The sequence below is a fragment of the Monopterus albus genome, unplaced genomic scaffold (genome assembly GCF_001952655.1).
Source record: "Monopterus albus unplaced genomic scaffold, M_albus_1.0 scaffold26.1, whole genome shotgun sequence".
Lineage (NCBI taxonomy): Eukaryota > Metazoa > Chordata > Actinopteri > Synbranchiformes > Synbranchidae > Monopterus > Monopterus albus.
In genome coordinates this window covers 2,368,870-2,382,558 of record NW_018127906.1, presented here as the reverse complement: position 1 = coordinate 2,382,558, position 13,689 = coordinate 2,368,870, and the positions used below count along the sequence as shown (strand labels likewise).

General features: G+C 46.5%; 1 protein-coding gene and 1 long non-coding RNA gene across 2 annotated transcripts in view; one reads left to right on the top strand and one right to left on the bottom strand.

The window, feature by feature from the left end:
- LOC109957334 (solute carrier family 12 member 2) overlaps positions 1 to 13,558 on the bottom strand; it is a gene marked incomplete in the record, with an annotated part of 16,380 nt that extends 2,822 nt beyond the window's left edge. Inside the window, 21 exon segments of the mRNA XM_020595131.1 lie at positions 334 to 447; positions 775 to 909; positions 987 to 1,066; positions 1,205 to 1,311; positions 1,772 to 1,912; positions 1,995 to 2,106; positions 2,493 to 2,592; positions 2,705 to 2,860; positions 4,148 to 4,249; positions 4,335 to 4,458; positions 4,574 to 4,681; positions 7,203 to 7,351; positions 8,029 to 8,113; positions 9,208 to 9,335; positions 9,470 to 9,578; positions 10,405 to 10,515; positions 10,613 to 10,752; positions 10,838 to 10,933; positions 11,422 to 11,497; positions 12,154 to 12,279; positions 12,399 to 13,558. Coding sequence (XP_020450787.1) covers positions 334 to 447; positions 775 to 909; positions 987 to 1,066; positions 1,205 to 1,311; positions 1,772 to 1,912; positions 1,995 to 2,106; positions 2,493 to 2,592; positions 2,705 to 2,860; positions 4,148 to 4,249; positions 4,335 to 4,458; positions 4,574 to 4,681; positions 7,203 to 7,351; positions 8,029 to 8,113; positions 9,208 to 9,335; positions 9,470 to 9,578; positions 10,405 to 10,515; positions 10,613 to 10,752; positions 10,838 to 10,933; positions 11,422 to 11,497; positions 12,154 to 12,279; positions 12,399 to 12,842 — 2,743 coding nt within the window.
- Positions 1,855 to 10,470, top strand: LOC109957339 (uncharacterized). Its single transcript, XR_002274539.1, has 3 exons — positions 1,855 to 1,940; positions 7,548 to 7,605; positions 10,399 to 10,470. It is a non-coding gene; the product is annotated as an uncharacterized LOC109957339 (long non-coding RNA).
- Positions 13,559 to 13,689: the final 131 nt, after the last annotated feature.

Here is a 13,689-nt window from a genome sequence, read left to right as displayed (position 1 = left end):
ATGAAGATGCGGATCCTGCAGTCGCCCCATTTACTCCTGTTGGTCAGCAGGTAGGGAATCAGCAGAGTCAGACCTGCACACACACACACACACACACACACACACACGTTACTGACCCAGGTTTAGAGTTCATGTGGTTTCAGTCATCTTCTTGATGCTCTCCTCTTTTTTCTGCATGGAAACGTCTTTTTGTGGTCATTAGCTCTGCAGAGGCTGAGCAGAGACATTAAAACTGAACTTTGAGTTTGTTGTTAAATATATGAGATGGATTCTGTAAGATGTGTGAGCTACAGGCGCTGACACATGCACATGGATCTGTTGTTATTAACTGACCTCCGTCATCAAACAGCCACCAAACGTCTATGGTTCCTTTGCCCTGTTTCTTCTTAAACTGCTGACTGGACGCCAGCAGACGCTGGTCGGTCAGACTCAGGGGAGACTTGGACTCTTCAGTAGGTGACACCACATCACAGGATGTGACACAAGGTAAATCAAGGTGACATCGGATTAATAAACACACAAGCATTATAGAAAGTATTCTTATTCTGTGTCTCCCACAGAGTCGTATGAGAGGATGGATCAGATTCTCTGTTCATCCAGCTCACAGATACTGTAGGCCCAGGCCGTGGTTGGCCTAGCTTAGCACAAAGACTAAAAGCTAGGGGAAACTTGCTGTCTTATTTACTGTACATGCTGTATATGTGTTGCTGGCAGTAGAGTCCTGGACCTGTCTCTGGCAGGGATGAAATGAGGTAACACGTTCTTCATTTTTACCTCTCAGGATGAGTGGACTGCTCTGGTTGCTGGTGGTTTTTGAAAGACAGGAGTCAGGGTCTTGTGCCAGACTGACAGACATCACCGCCTCCTTGCCGCCGACTGGTGGCTTCTCATGGGACGACAGCAGCTCGTCTGCAGGGAGCGACAGGGAGATGGCTGCAGTGGGAGCAGTGGGCAGACGGACAGATGCACAGAGAAGACAGAGGTACCTTGCTCCTGGATGTGAGAGATGTCCAGTCCGTCCTGCAGCCGCAGGATCACCACTCCAAACAGCAGGTCGAAGGCATCACTGGAACACAAAACACGCGACTAACCTCACTGCTTCGCTTACACAGAAAATGCAGCAACACATAGTATCAAAAGTAAAACTACACATTCTGCAGAAAAATGTCCCATGTAACTGATATAATGACACATCAGTCCTCACTGTATAGTGTTGACATAAATCTCCACGTCCCTCATGTCTCCATCGCTCCAGTTGTTCTTGAAACCCATGACCAGTGTGTTGGGCTTCAGGCGACCCAGACCGACGGCCTGAGGAGCAGGGAGCAGGCGTGAGACAGACCTCAGACAGCAGCTTTGTTCTAAGGACTCAGAGAACAAGCTGTTATTTTTAACCTCCATAAATTAAAGCTTTAACTCATCCCAAAATAAACAAACATAAGTAAACAAAGCATCACAAAAACATAAAATAAATATATGGAAACAAGTTGCACAGGTGAAAATAAAATAATACTAACAGAAACTCTAGAGGAAAATTAGCGTCACAGACCAAAGGCATGTGTATGAAAAGCCTAACTATACATTTAATGTGGATTCGTTCCATAAAGAAAAGCCTGGTTCGTTAAAGCCACTGCTGTGAAGAGCAGATGTAGATACTGAGGAAACCTGGACACTCAGATACTTTTGGTGAGGCCTGCCCAACGGACCTCACAGAGGAAAACATCTTTCTTTAAGAGGTTTGGACTTGAATTTTTCGGCCATGAGCTCACACCTGCAGGAGGAACTGCGCCCCATGCCTCAGGTTGTCGGAGAACACGGGGGTGTAAAAGGCCTTGATGCGCTTCTCGTTGAGCCAGCGCTGACAGCGGGCGTGCTCCTGGGACAGCTCCTTCATGTTTGGCCGACGGGACACCTGGAGCAGGACAGAGACACGGGTGAAGGTAGGACACACACCGATATGATGCAACTTGCGGTCTGAGGTTTCCTGTACGTACGATCCTGACGTGGCCGCAGACCACGAGGCCGATGTTCTTGGTGAAAGAATGAACCAGCTGAAGCAGAGCAGGGCGAGAGTTTGGATAACCAGCCAGCACCAAACACTGGGGCCTGGAAACATCAACTTCACACACTCAGAGCAGCAGATTCAACGTGTTTGGAAACAGTTTTGTATTTAATACAAATCACAAGGTCCTCTGGTCAAATCAGGAAATAATGGAACTGACACTGGATTTTACATTGTGATCCCAAAACTGGAGAAGCTGTGCATTACTGAGGAACACGGCAGCTTAGTTTAACATGCAGACAGATGTTGTCATGGTTGTTCATTCACTTCTGAAAACTTAGATACTCGGCTAGATTTTCTGGAGTTTTGTCCCTGTTGCTACGTTTCTGCTGGATGCTTGAACCAAAAGCAGCATCAGTGGCTGTAGTTCAGCTTAAATCCTTAACTGTGCCACGTCTGGACCCACAGCCAGTGGGAGCAGCGTGCTGACCTGAAGTTTTTAACATGGTCCTCGACTCCGGTGAGGTTCAGACAGTGAGTCAGAGCCTGGTTGTAGATCAGAGCCTGAGTGGATGAACCCCAGTTCACATCTGCAGAAAACAGCAGGAGCACCAGTAAATGCACAGTGTGGTGGAGCAGGACGGGGCAGCCGAGCACTGGGCCACAGCTCTGAGATGAACCGTGGCACCATCGTGTTCTCACCGGGTTTCTTGTAGCTGACGTAGATGTAGAGAGCGAGGATGATGAGCAGAGTGACCAGAGCCGCCCACCAGTTGATGACAAACATCACCACACAGCACAGGATCGCCCCGGCCAGGGACACCCACATGTTGTAGTACTTGAAGCTGGGACGCCACCCTGTGGTGAGAGACAGGGCAGGAAGATGGTAGAATGATGACCAAACATCCCAGCAAACACTAACAGCCCATGATCTGAGGTCAGGTGACTGGCAAAATGACTCCTCTTGCCGGGTTCAGAATGAAGAACACTGTAAACTGGACAGCGAGGATCACTGAGGTTTTAGTTCTGCAAATATTTATGAAATGAAACATAATCTCAACTGAGCGTCATAGCAGGCTCTGTGATGAAAGGAAGCAAGAGATCAAACTTGTTTACAGCTCTTACTCTTCATTACTGCATGTGCGTATTTGGCCTCGAGCTAAGAGCTGACTTGCAGCCCCCGTCCCAGGTTCACACATCCAAGAACAAATAGCTGAATGTACAAAACCAGTGTAAACCAGGACCAATAAAAGTGCAACAAACCAGCTCAAACTGTTCAAGGTTCACTTCTTTGTTGTTGTTTAAGCTGCTGTTTCACCTTTGTGAATTCTGTGAATTCTGGTTGTGAGTTTGAATCTCCTGGTGAACTGTCCATCGCTGTGAGCCCTTTACTGAGAAACATGTCTGACCAAACATGGTTCCACACAGGCACAGGGAGAACACGCAGACTCCGCACAGAAAGGCCCTTGTCAGCCACAAGGTTCAAACCCAGAGCCTTCTTGTTGTGTGGTGACAGTGCTAACCACTGCACCACTGTGCCGCCTCCCATGAAGGATAAACCAAAACAGACAGCTAGCTAATCTTATCTCTAAAGTCTGGTTATTTGCCTTCAGCAGCTCAAACGACACAGCCAGTGGCAGTTTCTACATCTTCTAAGTGTAAAATTGTTCCCAGTGGGGTTTTCTAGTTCGGCCTAGATGTCAGACGCTGCTGTCAAACCTGGCCGGTTCAAGGCTCATGCACGTTTTACGCTGACAGGGCAACAGGCATCAGGTTATATTTCATAAATCTGCAGCAGTGACGGCTGCATACCTGATGAAAGTAGGTGCACGTGTAATTCAGCTGATTATATTTCATAAATCTGCAGCAGTGACAGCTGCATACCTGATGAAAGTAGGTGCTCTTCTCCAGTCCTGAAGAACACCAGGTCGAGTCGGGTATTTAGCTCAATGCCCAGAACCATATCAGCAAACCCAAATATTTACCAAAATAAAGGTTTAATAAACTCAATAGCTTAGATTCGCTTACAATATTTCAAAGGCCAAGTCAGCCTCACACCAGAACCCAGGTCAGGGCGAATCTCAGGTAAATCCCATCATACATGATGACTAGGAGCAGCGAGTCTGGCCGGAGTTTGGTTTGTACCTGGAGAGTTGGCCAGGGAGGCGTGGAACACGGAGAAGTTGATGAGAGCGTAGGAGGCCAGGAAGAAGTTGGAGATGATGGGAGCGATGATGTTCAGCTCCGCTAGTAAACAACAACAGAGAGGTTGCTTGTTGTTGTTCTCATTGAGGAGCTGCATCTTTACAAAATGAATCTCTGACTCTCCTACCGATGAGGATGAAGGCGAGGCCAATGGCGAAGGTCAGGACGTACCCGCGGAGAGGCTCGTTGTTCTTCCCATAACCTTTTGCAAACACACTCAGCCCTGGATAGATGTTGTCCTTACACAGAGCCTGGAAACACAATGGCCATCATTTGTTAATCAAGTTATTCAAAGAGAAATCTGCCATTACAGATGCTGCGACTGTCAGATCGGGCTAAAATACACCTCAACAGCTGGTTTCTGACCTGGAAGACTTTGGGGGCACTGACCAGCGAGGCCAGGGCGGAGGACAGGGTGGCTGAAAAAATCCCTGCAGTAATGAGAGGACCAAAGGCCGACACCAGACTCATCACCTGCACAACACACACATGCCGCAGAATATCTTATCAGGACTGCAGGAACAGGAATGTCAAGTTCACCAAACTGCAATCTCCTGTTTGTTTGCTGGTGCAGTCAGACATGGTGCACAGCCGCTAATCCTGCTCTGTAAACTTGCTTTTAGTGTTGTGTCTGGGCACAACGTGTCACATCTGTGTGAGAACCACAGGTCTGTCCAGGCAGGACAGCAGCGCTGACATTTTGGAAGCTGTACGGGCTGAAGCAGCCTCGACTCGACCCAGTGGAACACCCTGGGCAGCAAGAGGCTCAGTGTGGGCATCGCCGGCGTGAACAGCTAGAAGAATCGTCCTAAATGGTCTCATAACAACACATTTGTACTGCAGACTGAAAAGGACAGAAGACAGCTCTGTGTTCAAGCACCAGTACCTACCAACAATGTGTGACGTCTGCTAGCATGTGAGACGAAACACACACAGATGTTAGATCGATTCACATTTGCTTCTCTGCTCTGGTCTTGTGATTCAGCAGAGCAGAACTTAGAGGAACTGTAATCAAACAAGAGCGAGTGTTTTTAGCAATGGCACCATGTCAGTGATATCAGTGTCAGTGAGTTGTGTGTGTGTGTGTGTGTAGGTGGATGTCGTCAATGCTTTCATTCAGCTCTGACTCCAACCAGCGAGAACCTTGTGACTCAAAACAACAGTGGCTATTATCACTGCTGCACTTTGTTTGGGAACAGCTCCGTCTCTCTGTCCCGCAGTGCAGCCATGTACGACCTCATGCAGAGAAACAGGATCAGAGCAGCAGTTTGATTAGACTGACATCCATGTTAAACAACCACAACACACTCTGCATGAGTTTTAGTGGAAATGACACTGTGTTTCTGCTTTTGGATATAAAGCAAACACACACACGCCCAGAGACCAGAGGTGCTCAGTGGTCCATCAGTAGAAAATCTAGCATCTAATATCACATATGTGGCATCTCAAAGTGTGTAAAGTGTGTGTCTTCATAACTAAATGGTTAAAGTAATGCCATGGTTCAAAGTGAGACAGGACGTTCAAGCAGCTGCAAACCGACCGAATGTCTTCATCCAGGAGGCCACTGTGATCAAAACTGCTGCTTGGTGTGTGCTGACGGCAGGAAGTGGGACATGGCCGCCCATGTGTCGGCTTCTATAGCAGACAATAGCTGTGGGTGTTGTGATGCACGTCACACTCAGCCTGTGTGTGTTGGTCTTTATGTTACACACATTTCTGAGCTTGTCTGTGTGTTTTGAGTAAAATAATAAATGCCTCTGTTGGGTCACAGTTACAAATTATAGTGTGTCAGCATGTACTTTTGCATGTTTATCTGCTGAACATTAACTGCAGCGTCCCTCCATGATCAGTAAAGTCAAGCCCCTGGATTACTCACAAGGTATACACTCTGTTTGTATACTATGTTAATATCTCCATGTGTTTGTGTGACAGCATCTGATCTTGTCCATTGCTGCTCTCACCACTTTTAGCTGATTACAGCTGCCACGCACATGCTGGCACGCTCAGCAGTTCGTTTTCATACACTCCCAGTGTAACCAAAAGAGGAACTGAAGGCAGAGGACTCATTAACAACCCAACCGTCATACGGACACACGGTTCTGACAAGTGACCTCTTGGTTCTAAACTGGAGTGGCACCGCCATGGCCACAGATCTCAAAAGGTGGTGAGAAAATGTCAAATAATTTATATTTCACTTCCCTGTTAGACTCACCAGAGTAGGAGCCATTGTTCCTGGGGTCCATACAACTCACACAAAGTCAGACCGTACACACAAAAACAAAGATTTAAATGTTGTCAGTCTTTCTGTCAAGTGACAGTTCTTCAGCTGCCCCAAGTCAAGGCTGGCATGCCTTCTTACAGACAGTGGGACTGTTATCAGTAGATTGTTGTGGCGAGGTCGTTGATATTATTTCACTTAAATTTGATTCTTGCACTAAGACAGGGAGAATGAACTTACTGCTACAAGCTGCCCGTCGTGCTCTTCGGGGCACGTCATCAAGCTGGTCTGCTATGATGGTATCAAAGTGTCAGTCTAGAGGCACCACTGGGTCTAAGGCAGCAGCTAATGATGATTTAATAACTAATCTGCCAGTTAGTTTTTCCACTAATCAGTAAATCTTTAGCCTATAAAATGTCAGAAGGTAATGACACATGCCCATTAGTTTTCCCCAAAATCTGGAAGTGTTTTGACTGAGCAACAGTCCAAATCCAAAGATATGCGGTTTACAAATATATTTCAGCACAGCACATCATTACATTGGAGAATCACAAGCTGAATGACTAACAATTTACCGATCAGTCAGCTAATTAGTTGTTAAATGTTTCGGCACCAAATGGAGCTGGTGCACCCTAACTAAAAGACAACATAACCACCTATGCTGTCCACACAGTGCAGGACAGATCCATGCTTCTAGATTTAGTGGACAATCAACATCATCCCAGTGTATCAAAGAAACCAGTTTCCATCCAGCAGAGCTGAGACCGTGCCAGGTACCTGGAAGTCGTTCATCAGGCCGTACTGACAGCCTCCCTCCTTGCAGATGGAGAAGTCGTAGCCTAGGGTGCAGGCGGCGTCGGTGCAGTTCACCGTGTCGCTCACCGTGTCGTTGTGATCGCCCGTTGCATCTCTCACGATGCAGGAGCCTGCAGGAGAAAGCCAACACACACACAGTGACGTTCCTGTGGCAACACAACTCCGCCTGCTGAAGCCGGAGTCAGCTGTCAGTTTGTTTGCTGCACCGTTTATCATCCGCTCACTTACATATCACAAACACCAGTAGTGCTGCACTCAACTGGCTTTTCAATTTGTCCACTATTGATTGTTTATTTTCTCTTTTAGGTTGATGAAAACACACCAACACACTCACAACTCATGGCTCCGTCCTTCCTGAAGCCAGGTGAGACTCTAAACTGCTTTCAAAGAGAGACGAGTACGAAGTTATTGTTTATCCAGTTTTAATAGTAAGAATCAATTTTTCTTCATTTTAAAAAAGTCAATATGATCAAATACTATATGATCAATATGGTGTTTGGTAGTTTGTATATTGATCTACACCAGCATTTTCATGCTAATGTTCCCCAGGTTTGAGACTAAATGTAGCAATCTACAATGTAAAACCTGATCTTTAGATCACTCAGATTTGAAGGGACATAAGTGACAGACAGTGTCCAACCCAGACTCAGAACTCAGTTTGTGCAACAGATGAAAAACAGGTTTTAGAAGACAAAGTACAAACAGCTACAACTCTAGCAAAGCAACTTCACTTCTCAGTTGACAGAGTTATGTACAGAGAAGTGCTAAACTCGTATGTGATATGAACCTGCAGAGATGGTGATCGCCACATAGGTGAGTCCTGTGATGAGGATGGCCAGCAGGGTTCCTTTAGGGATTGCTGACTGAGGGTCCTAAAGACGAAGACATGATGAGATTCAGCTTCATTATTTATTCATGTTTAGTGGAGATTTAACTTCAAGCTCAACAGAATTAGCAGTAAAGTGGAAGCAGGTGGAGTAGCAGTGTCACTGACTTCCCCCAGTTGTGTCCCAATCCTGGGGCCTTTCTCAGCACTCTGCACTGTCCCTGTCTCCTTGCAGACTGTGAACCGTCATCACTCTGGGGCCTTTCTCAGCACTCTGCACTGTGCCTGTCTCCTTGCGGACTGTGAACCGTCATCACTCACAGCCCAAGTTCTGTTCCTGTTCAAAGTCTGCATCGGTTCTTGTTCTGCTCATTTGACTGAGGATGCTTTGGCAGTTGACTTGTGTGGACTCCAGGCAGCCAAGTCTCTCAAGGACTGGTATTATGCTGCCTTCTGAAGTTTTGACATTTTTTCAGACTAGAAAGTAACCAGATAGATTTAGAACATGTGGAGTGTCTGCTCAGTGCCAGTTTGGAAGCTCACTCTGATGTTTTCGGGGATGTGTACCCACTGCAGACCTAGCTGAGTGGATGGTCAATGTCTGTCATCATCTAGCTCAAATTAATCTGCCAGCAAGGACACTGGTGTTGCACGGCAAGCACACCGTGTCCCCCCGTCCTCAGAAGTCTGGACTCCAAGTTTGAACTTACCAAGTACAGGAATCCAAACTCTGGCATATACTATGTACTATGAAACACCGGTTTATTGTCCCAGCTCTATTCCATTCTGGACTTTTCTGGACTGTGCTTCCTCATCCAGTCTCCTGCTGCCCCGGATTTCCCTCCAGCTCTGCCCTGCGCTCCTGCCTCATTTCCTGGTGTGTTTAACACAGTTTTCTGACAGGTTCAAAGTTTCATGTCTGCTACACCTCTGAGATCATCCAAAAGTTAAATCAGAGGTGAACCATTGCACCCTGACCACTCGGTATCGTGCACCACCACCAGGATCAGCAAAAACACCATTTTCAACTAGATGTTCTTTAAAGAGATAGTCTTTCTTTTTTTTAAAACATTATCCATTAGTTACACTTGGTAGGAGTGCTACCACATACACTTAATGTAAAATACAAGATGAACTCACAGTTAGGTCTCCAGAGATGTTGGCTCCAGCCAGAATCCCAGTGGCTGCTGGGAAGAAGATGGCGAACACAGAGAAGAAAGTCTCTTCATCTCTGAAGTCTGGACCCAGGTTCTCTAAGAAGATGGCCGCTATTGGAGGAGAGAGACAAAACAGGGCATATACAGTATAGAATTTATATGTTTACACTGCAGATGTTACACAGAGGACGTCTGAAACCGATGCAGACATAAACCAAAACCAAGAGAATGGGATGCAGACTGACTGTGGTAGCCGAAGAATCCCTTGGGTTCTTTCCTCTCTGTCGGCATGAAGCTTCCTATGAAGTAGTTAGCGATGGCTCCCAGCAGGATCACCAGGAGGACAAGCTGAGCCTGACAGAGATAGAGTCATAAGTAAGGGGCAAATAACAAGACTGAATCTTTGTTGATCCTAACAGGAATCAGGTGCCTTGAAATGATTAAATTGCATCTTGCTTTTACGACTTCCCTAATGTCTGATTGTCTTATACCAGGAAATATGGACAAGACAGTCTACAACCACACAAGCAACTCTTGGAGCTAAATGCTAACACCAGCATGCTAACATGCCCACAGTGTTAGTGCAACCAGCGATGGTGTTTAGCAGGCATAATGCTTACTGTGTTCACATATAGTAGTGAACACAAAGAACACAAAGAGGCTGATGGGAAATGACGTTAGTTTTCAGGTATTTCATCCACCAGAACAACAATCCAGTAGATCTGGATGCTGATCTGGATCCAGAAATTGTTAACGGATCCTTCACCACTGTTGAATAGGGCAATTTCAATATTTTCAATACTTTGACTTGCAACTAAGGTCAAATTCTAGCTGAAACTCTGTTGGTTCAGTAGATGTCAACATATTTGACATAGCTTCAAAAGCTACTGAGCTGGATCCTGAAGAAAACCACCACATCCAAATATCATTTTTCTTTAATAAACTTTCCAACTACTAGTGATTCCAAAAGCTAAGGGGAGGTTTTCATGGTCAATGAATCATGTAATGAGGGTCAAACTCTCAGGGGAACATTGCTTTTTAGGTGGAAGAGCATTATGGGGACCGTGAACTGCCTTGGCGGAGCTTTGACTGCGATCTGTCATGTGTCATTCTTCAAGGTGTCAGCAGAGGATGTTGGGTGGTCACTGTTTTCTGTGGTATTTTGGTTTCACAGCCTGACCTTGGCTTCCCACTCCATCCCAGCTACAGAGATTCCCAGCAGGAGGATGACAGTCAGAATCCCAACAATACGAATGTCATTTAGCTCATCAGTCATTAGAGCATCAACATCCTGCATCCAAAAACAAGAGCACAAACAAGGTCAGTATCAGAATCCATTCTCAGTAGTTATGCTGACATTTGAACAATTATAGCACAGTGTTTCTCACATTAAGCATCTCAACCACCGTCTCTGCGAAGCCTACAACGTACATGGCCACAGCCACAGCGTTGGCGAAGGCGAAGATGAGGCCGATGGAGCCTCCAAACTCCGGCCCGAGACTCCTGGAGATCAGATAGTATGCCCCTCCTGGACAACAGGGACAGACCCTGAATCCTCTGGATTTCACTGTAACATTTTCAAAGTAAAAGCTCGGGTGCAGTTGTTATCTCACCTCCTCGTACAAAACCGTTGGTTGTTATCGCAGAGGTAGACAGACCAGTGATGGTGGTGACCAGAGTGGCCATCAGAATGATCGCAATGGTCAGTCCTGTTGTGCATAAACCAGTGAATGTGAACCAGAAGTGAAGTGACAGAAGCTTCTAATGAGATAACTGTGTCACCTCATGGCTACATGTGATGTTATAACCATGGCAAACAGACGATATTTGATTTTTGATTTAAGGTAGTTGGCATTCTATTGTCTGATGATAACAAATCCCATGAAAAGACAAAATACCCACGTGTTAGTTTATCTCTCCACACTAAATCTGGTGGCCACTGCAGGTTTTATCAACTGTTACTCAAATAGGAGGAAAATGCATTTACTGGGGATTATATTCAGCAGTGGATGAATCCACATTTGGTCTCTAGTGGGTACTTGTGGCATCAGGGTGGTGTATGTGGGACTGAGATAAAATACACTACAGTGTGTAGTCATGGTGATGAAGGAACATGTCAGCCAGTGCAACAGTGCGGGGTCTGATGGCTTCGTTTCTGGACAACAGTCACACTGAGGAACTGGGTACTTGTACCTACCAATTCCCGCCTGTCCGACAATCCAGGACATTCTGATGAAGAGCATCACACCCCAGATATTCAGCATACAGCGAACCTGCCACGAACACAAACACAGTTAACTTTGCTTGTATCCCAGGTGGGAGGTGAGTCCCTGTGATATCACTGTGAGAGTTGTGTCCTCAGTGTGATTAAAACCTTAGCTAGTATCTAAAGAGCACATGGTAAGGTGTGATGTCACCTACTGGTTTGCACTGGAGCTGGCCTGGTGCTCACATTCCCGGCACCATCATTTCCTCTTGGAACCAGGGACACACACTACTCCCCATCTAAGCTAAAAATGTTCTGTTCCACTTGTCATTTCAGCTACAGAATGTTAACTTTTGCTAAACTATTCTAACAGACCAAGAATCATGACCAAGTAACATTATAATTAACAAACCACAGCATTGTTTGAGGGTCTTATTAGTGTCAGTACTTAACCACAGCTACAGCAGAACTGTCAGTCTGGAAAAGTGAGGCTTATTATAGAAATAGAAGCTGTGAAAGTCTGACTCAGGGCCAGTCCAGAAGCTGGAAAGAGCAGCAGGCAGCCACCCTTAAGTCACACTGGGAAATCACCAGAGCTTCTATAAGGCCCAAACATCTTATTAATGCAGCAGTAACTGTCTAAATTACAACCAGTGTTTGTTTAGATCGCATGAAACGTCACATTGAGATACAGGGGATGCTCCTTTTATCACTAACACTAACCAAGACACCTTTGACCCAACCAAACTTGACGGTTCCTCCTTTTGCCTCCTTTGCCGCCAAGGCCGCCGCCGCCTCCTCCGCTGCTGATGGCTCCTCTCCATTGGCCAGACCCTCCTCAAATGGCTCCTGACAGCCAATCATAGCCAAGATGGAAAGGATGGTAAGACACACAAAAAACACAGACAGGTCACTTAGTGTTTACTGTTACTGGTTATTTTTAAACGATGGAAGTTTGTTGTCGTCACTTTATCGAGTTCATCGTGCAGCTCCGACAGCGACGGTCTGGTCAGTTTCTCCCCGAAAGGCGCAGCAGTCTGCCGGTAGAACTCAATGTTGGGCACGGCGTCTATGGTGTTGTGTCCGAATGTCCTCATGTAGTAAGTGTTGGAGTGAGAGTCAGAGATGTGCGTCTGTCCCGTGCCTGTTGAATGGAGGCTGACCGAGTCGCTCTTTGTCGTATCCGGTTCGTGGAAGACATCAGGCGGGAGCCCGATGTCCATCGCGCTGCCTAGCGCGCCCGAATCCAGGAACCCCACCACCCTGAACCGGCCTTTGCCCTCCTCGTGGTCCTTGGCTCCATCGGTGGAGACCGGGGCTGTAGCTGCGGACGATGCTTCTGTCACCACAGCCACTTGGAAGCGGCTCTGGGAGGAGTCGCCGCTCTTCAGGGACGGTTTCTGTCCCGACATGTCCGCCCGGATTGACGATCAAAGGCGTCTAAAGAGTCCCTGATGTTCCGAGAGACAAAATGTTACCCCGAAATAAACACCTGCTCCAACTCCAGGTCCAGGCAGCAGCCAAGCAGTCGGAGCGGACACACTGACCTGCAAACACACAGAGGAGTAATTCATAAAACCGAAGTCCAAATTAAACATATAGAGGAAGGTTACACCCAAACAGTCATTTATTCCGCTGTTGTTCTTTTGCAATCTCTGGGCACCGCCTGCGCCAGGACGCACGGCTAAAACCTGTGCGTATTGTAAAATAAAGGCACCAAGTCTCTCGCGCAGTCTTTTTGTCTCGCTCTCTCCTCTGTGCGTCTCTCCCTCTCTAACTGTCCATCCATCCAAGAGTTGGCTAGTGTATTGTTCCCTCAGATGGTGACTCAAACGTTTTATTGTTATTTCTCTCTTTGTCTCTCTCCTCCTCTCCTGAGACTCTCGAGACATCCCAGCATGTCGGGAACACGCAGCAGAGAGGAGGAGGAAGAAGAAGAGAGGATGGATCGGACTCCTTTACGCTCAGTTACGCACCAAACTTTGGCACGCATCGTGGCGTACCCGAGTCAAAAGCAAAAGAGAGGAGTCTTGAAAAGATGAAAGCTAGAAAGCACTTGAACATGAATCTATTTTTAAAGTACAGTGAACCAAATCTTGTTCACAGCCTGGCTGATAGCAGAACTGTCCTGGAGACCAAAAGTAAATTCCCAAAAGTTTCAGAAATGTTGTAAAACAGTAAAACGATATACAAAACCACCAGAAGTAAAAACATTAAACACACCATCTTAAATATCTGTTGAGGTGTGTGCGCTTGGAT